Source organism: Saccopteryx bilineata, chromosome 1 (assembly GCF_036850765.1).
Source record: "Saccopteryx bilineata isolate mSacBil1 chromosome 1, mSacBil1_pri_phased_curated, whole genome shotgun sequence".
Classification (NCBI taxonomy): domain Eukaryota; kingdom Metazoa; phylum Chordata; class Mammalia; order Chiroptera; family Emballonuridae; genus Saccopteryx; species Saccopteryx bilineata.
In genome coordinates this window covers 363,102,519-363,126,184 of record NC_089490.1, presented here as the reverse complement: position 1 = coordinate 363,126,184, position 23,666 = coordinate 363,102,519, and the positions used below count along the sequence as shown (strand labels likewise).

At 37.1% G+C, this 23,666-nt stretch overlaps 1 protein-coding gene across 20 annotated transcripts in view; it reads left to right on the top strand.

The window, feature by feature from the left end:
• SOX6 (SRY-box transcription factor 6) overlaps nt 1-23,666 on the top strand; it is a 650,826-nt gene that overhangs the window by 401,103 nt on the left and 226,057 nt on the right. For all 20 annotated transcript variants that reach the window (XM_066251030.1, XM_066251027.1, XM_066251026.1 and 17 more), the window contains 2 exons: nt 17,858-18,030; nt 21,078-21,146. In XM_066251030.1, coding sequence (XP_066107127.1) covers nt 17,858-18,030; nt 21,078-21,146 — 242 coding nt within the window. The remainder of the gene's footprint in view (nt 1-17,857; nt 18,031-21,077; nt 21,147-23,666) is intronic.

Genomic DNA, 23,666 nt, shown 5'->3' with positions numbered 1-23,666 from the left:
GGTTTCTTGTATTTTAGTATTTGCTTGCTTTTACAGTACCTTTTTATTTTCACTTGGTTTAGATTCTTCAATTTTGTAACTGCAAGTAGTCTTTAGTAATAACTTATATTTTATTAAAAACATTTATTTATTAGATTAGGGTAGGAATTGTATTTCATTTTAGAACCTTTTAATTCCCTATGTTTAAAGCTATGCTTGGTAATGTTTGGTTAGAACTGCTTATGTATAAGCTTGAAAATATAATTTAGGACTGAAATGTGCATCAGTTCTGGAGGTATTGGTGGTTTCCTTTTATGATCCTATTAGTATAATATGGGAACTATTTATTTTTCTATATTGGTAAGAATTTGGGTAAGCAATGTTGCTGGTATTTTTCTAGAAACTGAACTATAAACTTTCTGAAATAATTATGGGCATGTAGATTTTTATTTATCATGGAATGTGTTCTAACGCCATTGACTCTATGACTTTTGTTGAATATAAGTCTTGTCTAGATTTCCAAAAATGGATGGATTTTCTACTTATGTGGGAATGTTTTTATTTTACTGTTTTTATGCTAGAACTTTCTATTAGTGTTCCTTTACAATAATTTTCATTATTGCTTCATTATGTATATAACCCAAGGCCTTAGAATCTTCAGAAGCATATATAAGATTTTTATTGATTTATGTGTTTGTATTTTCATCATATGAAAGACAAACATATACTTAATATCAAGATTGAAATTCATAATGATATAATGTAAGATACGTATATTTAATATTCTAATTTTTTACATGGTCATTTTGTACTTTTTGTTAATTACTAAGTAAAATGATGAGTTTGTCGATTCTAAGATGGGAAAAATTAACCTGATCTTAATATTCCCTCAATTAGGAATTATACTTCATGGAAAATGGATTGACTATTTTATGAATGTTAAAATTTTTTCTCAGAATACTTGGCAGATAGGAGTGTTTATCTAAGCTTTATGAAACCAAGATTTCATTGTTAGGCTTACTCTAAAATAATAGGTCTATTAATTATATATATAATATGTGTATACACACACTACATTTATACATATATGTTTATTTATTATAAGTTTCTACATGTTTTCAGTAGTGATGAATTAAACCTAATTATTTTATGGAATTGTGTTATCCATATTTTAGGCTTACCAACAACACAGAAATTATATCATAGAATTCTTATGAAGTTTCTCAACTATAGAATTCTGTTTATATAATATTACTCGTTGGAAACTGAAATAAAGTGAGGATAAGTTATAACTAAGGTACTTTTATGTTCTGGTTTATCTAAGACTGTCCTGGTTTACACCTGTTCTAGATGTACTAATTAACAGGTCTTCCTTTCATTTAAGAAACAAATTTCTGAATTCTAATTTCTTAATTTCTAATCTGTATGGTGAATTATATGAATGAATTTACATAAAAGAATTCTTTCAAAAAGTATTTGTTAAGGACCTACTACTATGTGTCTGGAACTGTTATAGTTGCTGGGGAAATAGCTAATAGTAAACAAATTTTTTTTTTTAATGACATATCAGGCCTGACCTGTGGTGGTGCAGTGGATAATGTGTCGACCTGGAAATGCTGAGGTCGCCGGTTCGAAACCCTGGGCTTGCCTGGTCAAGGCACATATGGGAGTTGATGCTTCCAGCTCCTCCCTCCTTCTCTCTCTCTGTCTCTCCTCTCTGTCTCTCTCTCTCTCCTCTCTAAAATGAAAAAAAGAAAGAATGAAAAAAATGAAATATCCAATAAATATCAAATCAGGAGATTTTATCTGTTATTGCTGTTAAAATAGTGATCAGGTAAATTGTTTTTGTTATGAAATATAAAAAGAGAATATGTCATTGATCCATAACAGTTGAGTAATGCTAGAATCACAGCACATTAAATATTTAGATAGAAAGGAACTCTATCATAAACATTTTTGAAAGAGATGAAAGGATATGCTATAGATGTATCGATAAGATGGTAAGAATACACTGTTTTATAAAGTCAATGAGTACTTTAAAATTTTTCAACTTTGTCTTACACTAGTAGGTGTAAAAGAAACAAGCTGCAAATACCCATTTAGCTTAATTAAAATTGTTTTTGACATGTAATAGAGCAGAAATATCAAATGATATTGCTTGTAGCTTGTAAAAGCTTATTCAGTACCCTTGTTATTTTCTTAAGCAAACTCTAGAGAGTGAATCAGCTAAACAAAATCTTGGCTAGTGGAAGTGACAAGGCTAGGTAGGAGGCATAAATTTAAAAATGTTGGGAGACACTGATCTAGATCAGTCTATAGTGACACAGTCAAAGTCATTTTCTCAACTTTTGAAACTTAAAGAATGGATTTTTTCATCTAAAGTATAATTTTGAAAAACATCCTCCTACAAAAGCTTTGGTGGCATAATGAGTTGGCTAATCAACTGTAACTCCTTTTGCAGTTACTGTATTTCTTTGGGCAGTTAAGAATTAGAACCTGTTCTCTGATTATAGTGTCTTGGCATATAATTCAATTTTATTCAAAGAAAGTAATGTTAGAAAGGGCTAATACAATAACAAATTCCTTTGAAATGCTTCCTGTATAATTGCTTAGTTCATATAATTTATATTGTCATTTAGTTGATTCTTCTTTCTAAATCATAGTTTGTGTTCATAAAGCTATTTGAATTTTTAAAATACAATTCAAAAATGAATATCTAGGTGTAACATTTTCTAAGTAGAGAAGTTTCAAATCTGTTTATCTAGATTTAATCTCCTTAGCCATTAGACTTTATTTATTCTTTACAAGATCTTAAATAATATTAAATTATAATTGTCCTAAATATAAATGCGTTTGCCTTTTAATACCACTATATCAACCAACAAGGTTTTTAGCTTTTAAAAAATACAGAAGGACTTCTTGAAAACTATGTGTCTTAAAGTAGTTGTAATATTTTCCTCAGAAACATTTGTGGTTTACTAGAAAGAGCCCAGGCTTGGTGATCCGACCATATGGCTTAAAATTATGGCTCTATTGATTATAAACTATGTTATCTTGAACATATTTTTAACCTTATTTTCCCAAGTTTGTTGAAACAGATAAAAACACTACATACTAACCCTAGCACATAGGAAATATTTGGACTATATGTGCTAAAAAAATGTTTACTGAATCTGAATCTATATATCTTTAGTTGTTCAAATTTTACCATAATATTTATTCCTGTCTTTTTATTGGATTTGATTATTTACTGCTTACACAGCTGTGAAGATGGCTATTAAGTTCAGTCAGTTATAATGGTCACCAAACTGGTGGCAACTCAAGTTATGGCTCAAATACTGCAAGTCAGAGTAGTTCCGTCTGGTTTATTAATTGCTCTGGTTGCCTATCTCCAACTCTTCTGGAAATGACTGATTTGGAGTTGTTATTAGTTCATTTCAACTTCACTGAGTGCAAAATAAGTGGTAGGCACTGCAGTTATGTCTGTGTTTTACCATAGCGATGCATGTAACATAGACCCTGCCCTTAAAAGCTAACAGTCAGGGGAGAAGTACCCCTTGTGGCCTATCATTCACTCTTTCTCCTCACTAATTTTCTCTATAAGATTATGAGTAGCACTAAGATACTTATCTATTCCATACCTAGTCTTTAAACCTGGGTGGGGAGCAAAGAGGGTCTAGCAGGGAGGATGTGTTGGAGATCTATTACTGGCAGAGCTTGCTGCCTTTGCAGTTCTTCTGGGACCACTGTTGTTAAAATGTTTTATAAGCAAAGATCTTTTTGAGTATCACCCTTAAATTCAACTACTGTAACCATCTTCTAGGTGCCTTCTCAGACATTTGCCCTTTAAATGGTGGTGTTCTGCACCACTGAGGTTATTTTTCTTTAATTTTATTTATTCATTATTTTTTTTAGAGGAGACAGACAGAGAGAGAGAGAGAGAAGGGGGAGGAGCAAAATGCATCAACTCCCATATGTGCCTTGACCGGGCAAGCCCGGGGTTTCGAACCGGGGACCTCAGCGTTCCAGGTCGACACTTTACCCACTGTGCCACCACAGGTCAGGCCCACTGAGGTTATTTTTCAGTATTACCACATTGATTGTGGTAGCATTCTATCTCTACGAGGCTCACATATTAATAGATTACCCCTTTCTTAACTCTGAATCACATATGCAGCTTTTGCCTTCAAGTTAAAAAATTTAATTAAAATTCCTTATTTTATTCATCTGACAATTGTAAAATCATGAATATTTTGAAGTTACACTGGAAGATGATTTTATAAATATTTTTAAAAATTTTGTTTGTAACCCACAATTATTGTTTAAACTATTCCTGTTTTAAAACCTTGAATTATGATTCGCTGTGCATTTGTAAGAGAATGTTCCAGTATGACAATAAGACATCTTTCTTTTTTTTTAATAATTTTATTTTTTTAATGGGGTGACATCAATAAATCAGGATACATATATTCAAAGATAACAAGTCCAGGTTATCTTGTCGTTCAATTATGTTGCATACCCACCACCCAAAGTCAGATTGTCCTCCGTCACCTTCTATCTTGTTTTCTTTGTGCCCCTCCCCACCCCCTTTCCCTCTCCCATTCCCCCCTCCCCCCCGTAACCACCACACTCTTATCAATGTCACGACAATAGAACATCTTATTTGTGAATAAACTAATTTTTGTTTATAGTCTGAACAAACATACATTGACTTTTAATTTTATTTTTAAAGAATAGCTAGAAATGCTTTTAAAATATTTGTTTATATTCCACTTTAGCAAGTTCAAAATCATCCTGTGATAGGAAACCCTTGATCATTTCTGAACCTAGGCTTTGTCTTTTTTTTTTCTACTTTGGCATCTTTTAATATTTGTGCCATGAATATTGTGAATTCTATGTAAGAAATATTAAATAACCTTCAAAAAAGCTTCCTGAACATTATATGTTTCCATTATATGCTGATGAAACCACCTATTATACCCAGAAATCATGTTAAAGAGAAAATTAAGAATGGAAAGAATAAGTTATTTATGCTGCTATACTCAACTATGAAAGAACAATAAAAGTAAATGCAATTTTAGAATAAATATGAAATTCCCATTTTTCCTCTATAGACTCATAATCTGAGTTTGTGATGGTAAAACTGGTATTATCAGCCTGTTATCTGGTCATATACTCAGTACTGCAATTTGGGGATCTATGAACTATTTATGATTATGTAAAAACACAGATAAACAATCTTCCTTAGTTGCTTTTCAGTTTTGTTTTAGCTTAAAATTTGTAGCCCACCTTCCCATCAAAGTCTTTGCATTGGCAATAGCCAGGACCATGAAGATGTCTTGATATGTACAAACAGTACAGAAAAAGGTGGCCTGGCCTGGGCTATCTTTGAACCTTTGCAATTGGTTCTTTTTATTATTATTCTTTTTTAAATTTATTGTGTTGACATGGTTTCAAGTATCCCACTCAACATAACACCCTCCACCCCCTGCTTCGTGCCCCCCATGCCCCATACAAAGTCTCTTTCCATTCCCATTTCATCTCTGTTGCCCCACCCACCTCCATTCCACCTTTCCCTCTAGGAATTGCTACCCTATTGTCTCTATCTATGTGTTATGTATATATTGAATAGATTGGTGATCAAGTAATCGGACTGGGATGCATTTCATTAGACCAGAGATCTGGAATGGGGGATTTGTAGAGAAGCCAAAAAGAGCACTAAAACCCAGAAGACCAGCCAAATCAGTCAATCAGGGAAAGCCAAAATTCCAGTATTTGAGAGTCTAGATCCACATACCAGGTCCAATAGTAGAAAACATAGGAATCCAGGTAGGGGGTTCAATTCTAAACTAGGAGTTTAGAATTTTGATGATATGAGATCAGAGGAAGAGAAGGAAGATGAGCCATTAGAATGAGAGTTGAAATTAATAATGAAAAATGATTACAAACAATGGTAGATATTTGTGACTTATACTACAAGGGCAATAGGACTTTGAGCTAGTGGAATGATCTTTGTTAAAGAGTGAAGGGTATCATTGATACTTCCTTACTTAAATTCCTTCATTTTAGTAAGGATTTTGGGAAGCATTGTATTTATTTATTTATTTATTTATTTATTTTATTAAGTCAGAGGCGGGGAGGCAGAGAGACAGACTCCCACATGCACCCTTACTGGGATCCAAACAGCATACCCAATAAGGGGTGATGCTCTGCCTATCTGGTGCAATTTCTCTGTTGCTTGGCAACCGAGCTATTTTAATGCCTGAGGCAGAGGCCATGGAGCCATCCTCAGCACCTAGTGCCTGGGGCCATCTTGTTGAGCCATGGTTGTGGGAAGGAAGGAGAGAGATACAGAGAGAGAGAGAGAGAGAAGGAGGGGGATGGGTGGAGAAAATGATGGTCACTTCTGTGTGCACTGACCGGGAATTGAACCCGGGATTTCCATACACTGGGCCACTACTCTACCTCTGAGCCAACTGGTCAGGGCTGAAACACTGTATTAAAAAAGAACCTCAAAAAATAAGTATATAAATAAATAAATAAGGGAAGAAAGAAAGAAAGAAAGAAAGAAAGAAAGAAAGAAAAAGAAAGAAAGAAAGAAAGAAAGAAAGAAAGAAAGAAAGAAAGAAAGAAAGAAAGAAAGAGAAAGAAAGAAGGAAGGGAGGGAGGGAGGGAGGGAGGGAGGAAGGAAGGAAGGAAGGAAGGAAGGAAGGAAGGAAGGAAGGAAAAAGAAAGAGAAGAAAGAAAAGAAAAGAAAAGGAAAGGAAAGGAAAAAAAAAAAAAAAGAAACCTGGGAGAATTTCAGTTACACAGTCTGCTGGGTGAAGGTGGATCATTTAGGAGACCCACTCTCAGTTTGTCAAGAGTGGTTAAGAACACAGAATCTGTGGCTAAGCTGCCTGTTTTGAATCTTACATATATAATTTGATAGTTTAGGACTTGGGCAAATTCCTTGACCTTTTTATGTCTCAGTTTCTTCGTCTTCAAAATCGGCATAATAATATGACCTACTGCACAGGATTGATGTGAGGAATAAATGAGCATATATGTATACATATATATACACACAGTGTGGAGAAAAAGTAGGTTTATAGTGGTGAGTACATGAAACAGAGTTTATTATTGTATTATTACTTATTGTATTGTTTTTCATACAGAAAACCCTAAGCCTACCCTGTAGGTTTATATAAAGCTGCTATCCCTGTATTTATATAATATAAAGCTCTTCCTAGCACAAAACAATCACTATTGTAAGTAAGCAATTATAATTATTGTACAATGAGACACATTGGGCTGGGGCAGGGATTCCCATATTTATACTAGGTAACTGTAAGTACACCATGGAAATGGATAAGGTATATGGTATGTTTGCACAGGCCCCTGTCTTAAGCCTTAGTTGTATCTGGGAAGTCCCTCAAACCTTGAGAGGTAAACTTCTTGGACTTCTCCTTGGAGTTTCCTTTTGTGTGGCACTTGACTATCTCAGTTTGTAGGGACACTGCACCCCAAGACAGCAACACACTTAATGTGTACAAATATTTGAGTTTATTTCTTAGCCTTTGTTGGGTGTGGTAAATATCGGATCTGGAATATTTGGTAATGCCATGGTCTGCATGATCTTTCTATTTGGGCTTAGAACCATGAGGCTACATACTCTTTGGGAAGAAAGGGCTTATGGCAGGGGTCTCAAACTCATGGCCCGCGGGCCGCAAGCGGCCCGCCAAACAATTTTGTGCGGCCCGCAGACTAATCCACGAAGTTCAAAATATTTTGGATAAAATTAAGTAAGCCTAGGGGCCTACTTGTATTTTTCATTTCTCTAGCATCCTAGCTAGATATTAGCTTAGTTAACAGCAGTTGTGATGCGAACTACAGTTTCTGGTCGTTTTGTGACACTGAGTAAACTGCATGTACGATTGTGCTTGTTGTACTGATTTTTTTTTGTTTTTAACTGCAGTGAGAAAAGTGTTGCGTAACAGTTGCCTTTTGTAGACCTAGTGTGGGCCTGCCGAAGGGCTGTGATCTTGCTCTGCGGCCCACATGCTGAGTTGAGTTTGAGACCCCTGGCTTAGGGGATCAACATAATAGTGGATCTTGACTGCCAGGCTGGGTACTAATTTCCTGAGTAATGCCAGGCATATCATTTGATGTCAAGATTGGTTTTTACATCCATAAGATGTCAAAGTTCAGTTTACTCACCTCTTTAGTTGCTTGATTGATTGCCTTGCCAAGCTTTTAAACTTCTTCTTTTGTTAACAAAGCCTTATGAGAAGTTATAAATTTCTAAACCTTATGTGGCATTAAAATTCTAGGTTTCGGCCCTGGCCAGTTTGCTCAGTGGTAGAGCGTCGGCCTGGCGTGCGGGAGTCCCGGGTTCGATTCCCAGCCAGTGCACACAGGAGAGGCGCCCATCTGCTTCTCCACCCCTCCCCCTCTCCTTCCTCTCTGTTTCTCTCTTCCCCTCCCGCAGCCAAGGCTCCATTGGAGCAAAGTTTGCCCGGGGCGCTGAGGATGGCTCTGTGGCCACTGCCTCAGGCGCTAGAATGGCTCTGATTGTGGCAGAGTGACACCCCAGATGGGCAGAGTATCGCCCCCTGGTGGGCATGCTGGGTGGATCCCAGTCGGGCACATGCGGGAGTCTGTCTGACTGCCTCCCCGTTTCCAACTTAAGAAAAAAAAAATTCTAGGTTTCTTAGAGCAGTGGTCCCCAACCCCCGGGCCGTGGACCGGTACTGGTCCGTGGGCCATTTGGTACCGGTCCGCAGAGAAAGAATAAATAACTTACATTATTTCCGTTTTATTTATATTTAAGTCTGAATGATGTTTTATTTTTAAAAAATGACCAGACTCCCTTTGTTAACATCTGTCTAAGACTCACTCTTGACGCTTGTCTCGTAAGTTCGACAATTATATTTAAAAATACTTGCCCTGGCTGGTTGGCTCAGTGGTAGTGCGGCGGCCTGGCGTGCGGAAGTCCCAGGTTCGATTCCCGGCCAGGGCACATAGGAGAGGTGCCCATCTGCTTCTCCATCCCTCCCCCTCTCCTTCCTCTCTGTCTCTCTCTTCCCCTCCCGCAGCCGAGGCTCCATTGGAGCAAAAGATGGCCCTGGCGCTGGGGATGGCTCTGTGGCCTCTGCCCCAGGCGCTAGAGTGGCTCTGGTTGCCACAGAGCGACGCCCCAGATGGGCAGAGCATTGCCCCCTGGTGGGCGTGCCAGGTGGATCCCGGTCGGGTGCATGCGGAGTCTGTCTAACTGCCTCCCCGTTTCCAGCTTCAGAAAAAAAAAAAAATAATAAAATAAAAAATAAAAAAATAAAATACAATAAAAATACCACAGTTTTTACACTGGTCACATAATTTTATTTTGTGCATTTATCCGTCCCACCCTAAAGGCCGGTCATGAAAATATTTTCTGACATTAAACCGGTCCATGGCCCAAAAAAGATTGGGGACCACTGTCTTAGAGCATTGCTCCAAACTTTTACAAATTCCCTATTGTATATATTGTAAGTCTGTGGTGAGGGAAGATACCTCTTTCTTAGGCTCTGGATGTACTTGGCTTAAGAATCAGAAGACCTGAATCCAGATTCAATCAAATACTCTGATTTGGTCAAGTGTCTTTATTTCTCTATAGTTTAGTGTTTTGTTTTGTTTTTCATCACTGAAATGGAAATACAAATGCTACTTTTAGGAGGAAGATTAAATAAGATAACACATAAATCTTTTTAAGAAAATGTCCTGTTAAAATAAGGCCTATTTTTCTTCATTCTTCCTTTCTTATTTCCTAATTCTCATGGAGCTTCTGGAGAACGAGCCAATTCTGTAATACTTGGTGGCGATATTGAAACAAGTGATTTTTTTTTTCTTCCCAAAGGACCAAAGAATTCTTTGTTTCTGAAAGGCCAGAAATTAGCATTTTTATGTGTGGATTATGGAGATATAGTCATTGACTAATTAACATCCATAGAGAACAGTAATGTAAAGGCAGACTGTCTTATACTAAAGAAGAGATGTTTCAGGATACCTTCATTTCCGGATCCTAAAATGAGCTAAAAGCACCAGCTGTGAGGTTAGGAGCCTGGATGGCAGAGTTCCGTGGATTGTTCTTGCTCTTTTGGGATCTGCAATATGAATAGACCTCAGTTGATCCAGGAATTGACTTCCTTTTTCAGCTAGAAAGAGAGGAAGCTGAAGGAGAGGTGAGTGTGCCTGGAATAGACAGGAGAATGTGACCTTAAGTTAAGGATTTCCTGGGTATCCTTGCCTTGTTTGTACACAGAAGATTTTAATGACATTTTAAATGAGAGTTGTTTACATTTTAAGAAGGAAATTCTCATACATTCAGTGAAAAAAAAAAACACACCAAAACAATCCATGAGCCACACTTCCTGTGTAGTGGTCCCTAAGTGAATCCTAAGAGCACAATTGCTGCATTTATTCAACTTTTTATTTACTAAGAAATGGACAGTAGCATATGGGAGCAATGACAATAGCTGACTGATGCGAAAACAAAGAAATTCCAGTATTTTGCTGTTTTGAAAAAAGTCATTCAGAATTTAGTCATATTGGTTCAGCTGTTGTAACCAAAGACTGATAAGATAATAGAGGTCTTTGTGGTGGTTTTGTACTGAAATCCTTTATCTTTATTATGCACTGGGGCCCTTTAGAGTAGAAAGCTTTTAAAACTGTTGTTGGATTCAGAACTCAAATTAGCTGCTGGTACACTGGGACAGGGGTTTTTTTCTCAGCCAGTCACCACAAAGTAACTTTTATCAGGGGACCTTCTGATAGATTGTTAGTTTCTTCAGCTTACCCTATTTATTTTTGCTGACTTTTTGCTGCCCTATTTTGTGACATTTAAAAGAAGGCTATATCAAAAAAGGCCAGTGCTAAATGATGGACCAAGCTTGTGAAGTGGAGACATCACAGCCCATCTGATGTGTGAGGAGGCTGCAGGATGAGACACAGCAGTTGAACCAGGTTACCTGTGGGCAGAAAAGATCAAATGCAGCTTTCTTTTATGACTATCATTGTATTTTGGCTTTCTTCTCAAACAATGTCCATTAAAAAAAAAATAGAACTGACCAGGGGGCTGACTCTTGAGAGCTTTTCTTTTCAACTTAATTTCAAATCTTTCTAGATTGTTGGCTAAGTTCCTTGATTAATGCTGCTATGGAATCATAGTTAAGTGCTTTAATCTTTCTAGGACCGATGTGGAAAAGCATATCTTCATCAGAACACCTCTCCAGTGCCATTGTTCCAAACACAGCCACTTGTAGTCACCCAGACTTCTTGTCCTGTTGCTGTTGAATCCTATTAAGTTTATTATAGTAGCGTGGGATCCAAAACAGCAGAATCATTGGGAGAAGTCTTAAATTCCCTAGCACATCTTTCTAGATAACGCCATTGGTTGACATTAGCTTTATTTGGCTTGGTAAACATTGAGTTTTAAAACCATTGCCCTTCATTTTATAAAAATGTACTAGATAACAAGTACTCAGAGAAATTTACAAAATTTAACTTAGCTGTCTCTGTGCACATCTTATCTCGCTTTTATGTATTTATTTATTTATTTTACAGAGACAGAGAGAGTCAGAGAGAGGGATAGATAGAGACAGACAGACAGGAACAGAGAGACATGAGAAGCATCAAATATTAGTTTTTTGTTGCAACACCTTAGTTGTTCATTGATTGCTTTCTCATACGTGCCTTGACCGTGGGCCTTCAGCAGACCGAGTAATGCCTTGCTGGAGCCAGCGACTTTGGGTCCAAGCTGGTGCGCTTTGCTCAAACCAGATGAGCCTGCGCTCAAGCTGGTGACCTCGGGGTCTCAAACCTGGGTCCTCCGCATCCCAGTCCAACACTCTATCCATTGCGCCACCATCTGGTCAGGCACGTCTTCTCTTCTTTACCCCACCCTCTCCTCCTCTCCCAATGGCTCTCCCTTACTTTAGCTCTCTTTGTCTCTCTTTCCCCTGCTGTGCTTATTTCTGTGTTTTCTCATTAGAAAAAGTTAAGTATCATCACATAGCAGTGTTCATCTACTTTCAGGGGCCAGCTATAAAAAGTGTGACCTGTTTAAAATGTTTATATTGTGAATGTTATAAAAGAAGTGATCTCTGTGCGATAAAGTGCTTCGCACGGTGACTGCCTTGTCCAGATGTGGAGTCTTTAGTGGCTTCCCAATGTCCAGCGTTTTTTCCTAGCTCCACTGTTGGTAATGATATATATTTCATAGAGGCAACATTAACTAGCAGATTGTAGGGATAACTTTTTTTAAGCTGATATAATAAAATAAAATTTTAAATACATTTTAAACTGATTTTTTATTTTAATATTTTGTTCTATATCAAGAAGAAATTTTCCCTAGTTATATTATTATTTTTTACTTAAATTCTCATCAATTTTGAATTGTCTCTGTTGGCTTTGGGCCTACAGAGACAGGTAGATATACTTTGTGAAGTGAAAAAATAGAGTCTATTTTAGTAATTTTTTTCAAGTTCTTCAGATTATGATCCAAAAGGGCTAGAGGGCTGATTTGGAAACCGTTATAGTGAAAGATGGTATTTGAAAACTTTTGATGAGGGAAATTGCTGGCATATTTACATTTTGAAAGTGTTTCTTTACGCACTATTGACTTCCTATTGAAACTCAAAATTTTAAGTACAACTGGTAAAGTGTTCAATGGCTCAAACTCAGTAAATCTGAAGTCACTGGAAGAAAGGCCCCTAAGAAAAAAAATGTGTCAATTTTAAAGGTCTTTCCTAACTGAAGACCATTTTGTGATAGAGCCAAAGGTTAATAAAATCAGTAGTGAATGTAGCAATTTTACAGATAAGCTATTCACAACAAGTGTAGTTACTTGAATAAAAAGCTAATTCAGTTCTAAAATGCCACATGCAGTAGCAGTGAATAGCTGCTTTTAGGTGCTTTCTGGAGGAGGATAAAATACAGAATCACAGCACTCTTCTCCTCCAGCGTCCCTGGCTGCCTGTAAATTGCTGTGAATGGGGCTGTGGGCTGACAGGCTCTATTAAGACAAACTGCCTTTCTCATCGGAGAGATAAAATAAATCAGGTGTTTAGTCAAATTAAAATACTTCAGCTGGAGCAGGCCCTGGGGAGCACTGATCCACCTGACTAATCTGAGAGAAACTCAAGACAGATGTGGTTTGGGGATAAAGACGACCCCATGGAAAAAAAAAAAAAAAAAAGGAAAGAAAACCTGCTGCACTGTCTTTGGAGTTGGAGAAGAGATACAGTTTATAGTGGAAAGTGTCAGGCGCACACTGTGTGTGATATTGGATAAAAGCAGGCACGCTGGCTTGTCGAGAAGCTGTGTACAGAAGCTTTTTTTTTTTTTTTTTCCTTGCTGGTTCCCCTTTTGCGGTTTATGAAACTGCCTCTATTTCTGCGTGGGAGAGACACATTTCTCTGGCAAAGCTTTTTAAAGAATTGTTTTAAGATAGTCCAGGATGTGAACCAGATGATGTTCGGCAGCTACTGATGACCTCTGCTGGCCTGGGCAGAGCCACGGGATCTGATACACGTTTTTTCCTGGTTGATTTTATCAAACCTCGAAACAATTTAAGATAAGATTTTCTATATAGAGTTAAGCTACCTCAGAAGAGCATTCTATATGGTCCTTTGTCTCCCTCACCATGGCCTGAGAGTGTTTAGGTTGCCCCACTATGTCCCATCAATTATCCACTTCTTCAAGTACTCCGGTAGTTATAGTTCCTTTGCCATAGCAAAGTTTCATGTGAAATTAAACTCATATTTTTTGAGATAAAATAACTTGTGCTTGCAGGTTGGTTGGTCAGTGTGATTCAGATTTGAGGTTACTTTTATTACTGTGGCATAAACATTTACTGTTAATTAAAACAGAAAACCCTAAACTATAGTGTTTGAACCACTATATGTGAACAAATACAATGGGTACAGACAGAAAAATGACCATACACACACTCACATGCACACGCACACACACACAAATTAGCCTACACGTTTAAAGAATGAATGCTGTTTTATGGTATAAATCCATTTCTCTTTAATTTGAGCCCTAAGGGACTAATCGTTTTATATACACACACACATTTATTATTTTTCTATTAAGGGGTAATTTTAGATTTTTTATACTACTACATTTTATTCTAACAAAATTTGTTATGACTTTCTCTTTTAAGTATACCTGTGCTCCTCAAATTTAAAAAAAGTGTAGTGACAGGTTAAGGTGAGTGCCTAAATCCTCAATTTAAAAATATTATATCTGACTTGATCTTCTTAAACATGTATTTTTTAAGTTCAATGAAACACTTATTTAGGTGTCACTGATTTTTTATAATGGAACAATTCGAATCTTTTTTTGTAAAAATTTCAGTAAAATGGTGATATTCTATAATGTTAGATCTACATGCCTATTAGCACTGGAAACACCAATTCATTTATAGACCTGTTGGCTTCACCTTGAACCAGAGGCTAAGAAGTCACTTATGTGTTCTCCTCAGCTTCTCTTTTTCCTATGCAGAGGTGAAAAAGGAATATATTGATGAATATATTGTTGAACCTGGAAGAAGAGAAAAGTTTCTAGTCTCTGTATTGGTCTTTGACCCAAATTTGCTATGAGTGCTCCTATTTTTTTTTTTTTTTTTAATAAGAAGAGGGGAAGGTAGACTGACTCCTTCAAGTGCACTGACTGGGGATCTACCTGGCAACCCAAGTCTGGGGCTGATTTTCAAAATAACTGAGCTATTTTTTGGTGCCTGGTGCTGACGCACTCCGACCAACCGAGCTATCTTCAGTGCTGAGGGCCAACACTCGAACCAGTGGAGCCACTGGCATGAGAGGAGAAGAGCGAGAGAAGGGGGAGAGGGAGGAAGAGAGAAGCAGATGGGTGCTTCTCTTGTGTGCCCTGACTGGGGATTCAACCTGGATGTCCATACATTGGACGGATACTCTATCCATTGAGCTACTGGCCAAGGCTGAGTGCCCTTCTTTATTAACAGAGAATTATGGTTCTGTAACTTTCCCAGTATCCAATAAGTTTTTTCTTAACTTACTTCATATAGACAGTTATTATAAGAAAATTACATATACATTAGAATGTTGCAAAAATACCTGCAATAAAATGTGCATCTATCCCATTTATCTATTTCCATAGGTTTCCAAACTATTCTCCACACAGTAGCCAGAATGACATTATCCTAGCTTAAAATACTTGAGTGATTATGGAATAATCTTAGAATAAATATGAAGTTGATTAGCATTGCCTACAAGGAGCAGAAAGGTGTGAGCTTTTTCTATCTCTCTAGTCTCACCAGTATTCTACTCCCCCTTAGTTTCCTTGTTCAAGTTTTATTACCTCCTCTCACCTTCTGGAACACATTGGAACTCCCCCTTCCCTGCTCCAGAGGGCCTTTGCCTATGTGGTCGCTCCTTCTGAAAAGCAACTTGACCTCTCTCTCACTCTTTGCCTGATTGACTCTATTCATCTTCCTGTTAATTTCTTACTTTTTCAGCCATGCCTTCCCTACACTTGGCTAAGCCTCCCAATCTTGGTTAAACCTACCCCAAATATCTGCCTTGTTTGTAAATCTCACTTAGTTGTAGTTTATATTTATAAATGTGCTTACTTGATTAAGGTGTCTCCCACTTTGGACTACAGATTGCATGAGAGTAGGGACATCTGTGCTTCTTCTTACCATGGTTTGGGTATTATTAGTTCTTGCCATAGTACTTGACATATACATAGATGCCATCCAGAAAAATTATTTAAAAAACACAAAAATAATGAAATAATTAACTAAATAAACTAATTTCATGCTTGTTTTATATCATCTCATTCTTATCTATATTAACATATACATTAGCTAACCTTGTAGTGCTTTTGAAGAAAATTTTGGATTCTCTGTGGGAACCTGCCTTTTTTTTTTTTTTTTTTTTTACAGGGACAGAGAGAGAGTCAGAGAGAGGGATAGACAGGGACAGACAGGAACGGAGAGAGACAAGAAGCATCAATCATCAGTTTTCCATTGCGCATTGCAACACCTTAGTTGTTCATTGATTGCTTTCTCATATGTGCCTTGACCGTGGGGCCTTTCGCAGACCGATTAACCCCTTGCTCGAGCCAGCGACCTTGGGTCCACACTGGTGAGCTTTTGCTCAAACCAGATGAGCCCGCGCTCAAGCTGGCGACCTCAGGGTCTCGAACCTGGGTCCTCTGCATCTCAGTCTGATGCTCTATCCACTGCGCCACCGCCTGGTCAGGCGGGAACCTGCTTTTATATTTTAATGTTTCTGAGTCAAGAAGCTCTTTCTTTTACCAAGTTAAAGTTCCTATTGCTGAAAAAAAAAACTGATTTAAAAACACCAATTTGAGTAGCTAGAAAGACAAACGTCACTATCCTTGGTACAGTATTTGTTCCCTTTTTAGTGAAATACATTTTCTCACATCATCTCATCTATCTTATTTTTCCTCTAATTTTGATTTTAGGCCATCTTTCCAATCAGTGAACCTTAAAGGATAAAGATATTGACTGGGTTTGTGTAGGACTTGGGTTGGCAGTAAGAATCCTAAGGTAGTCTTACATGTCATAACTTCTCTGCTAACATCAGTCTTACCCTGTGGGAATCATATACTAGCAAGTGCTAGCCAGCAACTTCTGAAGGCCCCCTTTCTCCATGGGCCACTCAGAAAGAGTGGCCACTCATAATTAAAATATTTTTAATTTCTCAGATTACTCTGATATTTTTTTAGCAGGAATGAAGGGGGTTTCATAAGGAGATTGAAAATCTCTCTTCCACACACAAAAAATCAGCAATCTTTGTCCTCTTTGACAGCTGGTGGCATCTTTCTGAAAAGCTTCAAATCATAGATCATCTCTTCATAATGAAACCTGTATGGCTCAAATACAGTGGGTTGAAATTCTTATCTTATGCTGCGGTAAAATGCTCTCATTTAGATTCACAAAAGGATTCTGTACCCTTTACTTAGGAGAGCTGTGCAATTTGCCCATAAAAAGACTGTTCAGCACCATTAGTGCATACCATAAGTGTTCACTGACATCATATTCATTAAACAGCACATCCTTATGCATAACCTTTTCAACCTCGAATGTTGTTTTTTCCCCTTTGAAGAATGATGAATGATAAAGGAGCAAGGGAGTCCCCCAAGCAACATTGTTGCCTTTAAGGATGAACTTGGGAACTTTAGCTTGATCCTCTCACAGGAAAAAAAAAATCAGGTTCAATCCTTTCTTACCTGAGGCAACACAGGTTTGTTTGTTTTTTTGGGTTTTTTTTTCCATTGCATGGCTAAGAAAGTGACCCCTGACTTCTGAGCTTCAGAGACAGATCTTTGCACAATAGAAAAATTTTATAAGGGCACTGACCAGAAAATTCCTTAAATAACATTTATTAAGCACCTACTATGTCTTAGATCCTATGTTAGTCACTAAGGGTAGAGGCGATTATATAACGTTAATGCAACCCATAGTTTCTAATCTTTGGTACTCAGCCTCTTCTGTTTCCTAACTTGATCAGATATATTTGGGAGAGGAGGGGAGAAGAGTAGGCTGAAAGGGAGAGAATGGGATAGGTAGTTCTGCTTTTTAGTTTAGTTTTGTTTTTTAGAGCTAGAGGGAAGAGAGAATTTTACTGGCAACAATACTATTTTCTTGGCTGGGGCAATGACTAACCCTAGCAGTTCATTCCGTTCCTACTCCGTAGTGTTCCTGCACTCACCATGGCCTCCAGTGAATCTCCCATGACTTTAAGTGTCCTAGGGTAGTTCCTTTCTGAATCTGCTCCCCTCCCACTCTTTCTGCTGTTCATTCATACTTTTCTCAAACTTGTGAGATATATTCTTGTTTCCATTTTAGGTACACCTGAGAGCCTGGCAGAAAAAGAACGGCAGCTCTCTACCATGATTACCCAGCTGATCAGTTTACGGGAGCAGCTCCTGGCAGCGCACGATGAGCAGAAAAAACTGGCAGCCTCACAAATTGAGAAACAACGGCAGCAAATGGACCTTGCTCGCCAACAGCAAGAACAGGTGAGCCCTGCAAAAGGAGCTGATGAACTGGAGATGTAGAATGTGCCAACCTCAGCGAGTAATCACAGTGATTGGTTTATTTGTCATAAGCATCCCTTTAAAAAGAAGAAAAGGAAGGAAGGAAAGAAAGAAAGAAGGCTTTTGGAAATCAGGATCTTTAAGAATACTGAGAACAAAAAGAGGCATCATAGCAACTGGCATAACTGAAATGATATCATTCAAGAATATTTGTATTTGATGAATTACTCGGGGATACTTACTCATATAGGCAGCATATGCATTCTCAGTGTAGCTTAACCATGAGTAACTCACTTCTCTCTGGGCCTTGTTCTTCTCATCCAGAAAAAGAGGGCTCTGGTTTAGAAAAACTTTGAGGATCTTCTAACCCACAGATCCAATAATTTTCTCTGACTATAAAGCTAGTGTGTCCACACATGTTTTCCCAGAATAGCCCTAGTTAATTTTCCGGAATAAGTATTAATACTCTCCCCTCCACTTGCAAAAGTTGTCCTTGTTTGGATGCTAAATTTTATGGTCACTCTATTTATAGCATAGGTAAATCATTGAAAACAAATTAGCACATGGCTCCTATAAGAATTTGACTTCATTGATTTAGAAGTGAGAAAGAAGAAATAGCAAAGTTTAAGTGTATATGTTTTAAAATATAAATCACTTTCCCAAGTGTTTTTTCTGTCTCATAAGAGTACATTAATCTAACAACAGTGATCCTATAGAGTAGTCTCTGATGCTTTAGATCAGACAGACCCAAATTAATGTGCAGTTTTTAGGAATCTGACATTATTACTGGAATTATCTTTTCAGTTAAATGTATTTTATAGGGGTATATAGAGCAATATATGCTCTGTTGATTTTAATGAGTTGTGACGTCTGTTATTTTATATGCTTGAATATTTGCCCACATGTAGGAATATGGACTCAGCCCCTAATGGAAAATAACATAAAGGAACACTGTAAAAAATCAGAAGTTAGAATGTCATTTAGCCATCCAGAGATGACACAGTAATTAACTATTGACACTTGTGAATAAGCTAGCACAAATTAATCTTGACACATTTGCAGACGAGTGATATCTTACAGTGAACACTTTGTAATTATATTTCAAAATGAAAATTAAATGACACTTAAAACTAGGTTGTCATGCTCAATGAAGCGAGCATGTAGCTCAACCGATTGGCAAATAAAATTCAGAATTTGAGCCACATGGTGCTTATGTACCATACTTCACTGTGTCAAACCCATGCGTCTAGAGTGGATGATAGTAATTGCACTGTGGTGTTCTGGATGCATTTCTATGCAGCACTTTATCATTTAGGAGGGACCATCAATATTAGATGCCTAGTGGTGTTTCACTGGTTTGCTAAGAGGAAATAAATATTCAGAGGATCCGGCATCTAAACCTAGAGTGCAGAGTGAGTTGTCCATTTCATTTGTTTCTTTTTTTATTTAAATCATTTGTTGTTTTCCATTACAGCTGACATACAATATTATATTAGTTTCAGGTGTATACCCCAGTGATTAGACATTATATAACTTAATAAATGGTCACCCCGATAAATCTCGTACCCATCTGATACCACACATAGTTATTAAATATTATTGACTATATTCCCTGTGCTGTACTTTACATCCCATGACTGTTCTGTAACAACCAATTTGTACTTCCCAATCCCTTCACCTTTTTCACCCAGCCCCCAAACCCCCTATGTTTATTTCTTATTTGAATGGTGAAAAGCAAAGTGGGCCTTTCCAATCTGATTAGATACTGTTTCCATTTTGCTGATAAAGCTTTGGGGAGGAATGGTCCCATCTCTGTTAGGGACAGCTTTTCATGACTTCCAGTATGAGCCAGTCATTACTAGAAACCTTAAAGCAACGTTTGGGATCAGACTTCTATTTTGTCATCTGCTGAATGAAAATGTGATTTGGGTGTTTCTGTCTGCTCTAGGCTAAAATATCAAAAAGACTCAAAGGGTACTGCTGGCAGTCAGGGTGGGGTGTGGGGGTGAGGCTGATCCACACTTGTTTTCTTTCCAACATTGCTCATTCTAGAGTATTGGCTTTTGGAAATAGAAAAAGGGGGGAAAAACATAACTCTTGCCTAAAGGCACAACTAGACCAAGTCCTCTCTGGCCACTCTTCTCTCTGGCTTTCTAGGTTGGAGAGTGTTCTCACTACGGGGCATTCCCCTGTAGCAGTTCAGCATTTGAGGCAGTAGCTGCCTGATGTGTAACCCACGTTTTATAGTAAACACCATTATCCTAAAGAAGTTGTTTACTCTCATAAGGGGCAGATTCAGTCTTCAGTGGGGCTTGCATGAAATAGTTAATATTTCTTTTTATAGACCAGATGCTGTGTTAAGGTGTTGGATTTGATTGTTGGATGAAGCAAGGGACTATAACGTGTTTTCCTCCAAAGGATTCACGGATACATTTTAAATTTTGTTTAAAAAATACTTTCTACATCACATCATTGACATATATTTGTAAATCAACAAAAAGAGGTAGCAATCTGTGTCATTTTGCTGTGTTTTCTTGGTACTCCCTTGACGATATTTGTCTGATCGGTTTGGACAATCTTTACATCGGAAAGGGTTCCACCAAAGTTGACCATATTATAATTAATAGAAAGGTTTTTTCTGTCTTTGCTTTCAGATTTTTCTTCATGTCCATATTAAGGTCGTTAGAAAAAAAAAATGTTGTAGCCAGAGTTTTCCATCTTTATATTTGAAGGGTCAGATTTCCAAACTCCCCCCTTTCCAGAGGACCAGTGCAGACACAGATGAGCGGCTCACACATGTAACAGGGGGACAGTTTTCACCTACAGAGAAAGAGCTGGGGGCGAGAAGAGAAACGTGGTTTGAAATTTTTGCTTTTCTTCAAATTTCTGATCTTGCCTTTGTCGTTTTATAGGAACTCTTTCACATAGAAGTGCAGAAAAGCATTCTTGTAATGCCAGGAGAGCTACCTGAGGTAATGGCAAAGGTGTAAGCATTTCATTTTAACTTAATGTAACTTTATTTCTGATAGATTGCAAGACAACAGCAGCAACTTCTGCAGCAGCAGCACAAAATTAATCTCCTGCAGCAACAGATCCAGGTCAGTGTATTTTATTACTCTCGTCTGATTATACTCAGATACTTTCCTCCTTGAAAATGGAATTTAAAATGCTGCAAATGCACCCTTCTCTTATAAACAGCACCAATATGGCTACTATTCAAGGATGTTACATACAATTGTGTAAGTGGATGTAGGAAATATTGACTAAGTGGTGGTCTAAGCATTCTTTTCTGATGTGATGCATAAGCAGAAAAATCCTTATCTTTTTTCTTTCTGCCATTTGCCTAACACAACCTAGTGGAAACCTAATTGTTTCCAAGGTAGCATACACATGTTCTTTTGATTGCCACAAATCAATTTCTGCTTTGTATCTCTCCATCTAACAGTGTGGTAGGGAGAAGCTTATATTTATTTACTTGTTAGGACTATCTGATTGGACCAGTTAGGAGAAGAATCTTATGACCTGGGAGAAGGTTGGTAGTAATTAATTTGTTCTTTAACAGATATTACCATATTTTTCTCTTTATATGATGAACCTGCCCATAAGACACACCTGGGGTTTTAAGGAAGAAAATAAGAAAAAAAATATTCTGAACCAAATGGTGTGTTAAAATATTTAATAAAATACCTTATTTTTCTCTCCGTAAGACGCATGGGCAATTTCCCCTCCACTTTTGGGGGGGAAAGGTGCATCTTATGGAGCAAAAAATATGGTAATTGCATTTCTGTTAGATGCTGAGGGGAATATAAAGATGAGTGACATCTGTTAGATGTCTTCAAGGAGCTTATAGTCTAGCAAGGAAGAATAACTTGTTTCTGCATAATTATAACACAATTTAGGAATTCTCTTTTTTGTGGTGGCAGGGTATCTCTGTATATAGATCATAATGACAGTGGCCTGGGAAGAAATTTTGATTTCTGTCATTCTTTTAGGCACTTGGTGGTTAATTCAACCAACAGCTATTGAGATAGGTAAGGAGGTGGTCTCTGTTTTTGAATAGGATCATAGGTGTGGCTGTCTGGTAATTAATCCTCAGGAATACTGATGTCAGTTATATGCACCCACCACAGCCTCTGTGGTTTCTCTTGGCTGCTGAGGATATTTTCTAACCACTGGGATCTGTAGCAGCCTAGTTGGGGCAGTATATTAGGAATTATATCATTCTTTTTCTTGAGATTAATATTATACCTTTCTGTATTCTTAAAGAATCATTCACATAATATCTAATTTACCTTATTGCTGAAAGCCAGTGATTTTAACTTGGATCCTTGCTTCCTTTTGTCAATTATCCTTAGTGTTCCAGATAGTACTCACTGCATTGAAAATAGCGATTTAGTGCTTGAAGAAGTACAGGTACCTAATATGACTATCTTCATAATGAGGTTTTAACCAGTGGTTTGTTGTTGCTTTAATATTAGTGCTGGTTCTATATATAAATATATTCCATACTCAAGTCTATATGTTCCAAAACAAAGAGCCCAAATGTAGAGGAAGTAGAATGTCTCTGGCATTTTTGACAGTCAGCCTTTAAATTAAATCTTGTAATAATTTCTCATCTTGATATCTTTTTTATAACGCATGCTGAGATACTTAATTAAATAACTGTCCAGGTGTTCCCTTGTTCTGCCCTTATTAGAATTTTCAGTGTGTCTCCTACTGCTGAGGTCAAGATTTTTAGCCTGTGGCTTCCTACATTTTTTCTAGATCCCTTTTTAAGAACTCTGTAGGTGTTAAATAACCTGATCATTTAGTTCTTTCTGTTTCTCATATTGTAAAGCAGGAAATGGAAGAATTTCCCTGAGATGTTCCCTTGTTAGTTACTTATTATTAATGTTTTCACTACCTCTTTATTACTTAATTCTTTATTTGTTTTGAATGTATTTCACTTATTAGTTCAATGTTGTTCATAATAAGTGGCTGTCTTAATTGATGTTTGCCTGTGGTACTGAGACTCTCAGATGAAAAGCAACCAATTCAGAGTATTTTTATGAAATATTATTACTAGTTATTGATTACATATGATTTTATAGTTGCAGCTTGACTACATGAAATTGATGTCTTTTTCAGGAAACTAGAACTTGATCTTAAAATATTATTCATCAGAATATTCAATTTGAAATAATAGGAAAATTGTTTCAAGTTTTCTAATAGAAGTTTAATTGCTTTTAACATTTGTGGATATTTCTCAATGTTTAAATTTTTAAAAATTGAAGCTAATCAGCACTCGATCTCAGCAGTATAAATTATATAATCATGGAGAGATTAAAGTGTCATTATATTTATTTTAGAAATATAGGATTCTTTGTAACCAGAATTCATGCTGTAAAAAATAAGAGGAAGCACTAACCTGCATGGACAATTCTTTCTGTCCTGAGCGACTCTTCACTGCATATCTTGTCAGTATTTATCTTATCAGTATGAGACCATTCAAAGAATTTTTCAAACTCTGAAAAATATGTACTCTTTACATAACACATATTCATCTCTGACACTTAAAAAGAGGGTATTTGATATTCAGACTTTTAGGGTTTATTTTTTGAAAAGGAAATGGGTTAACT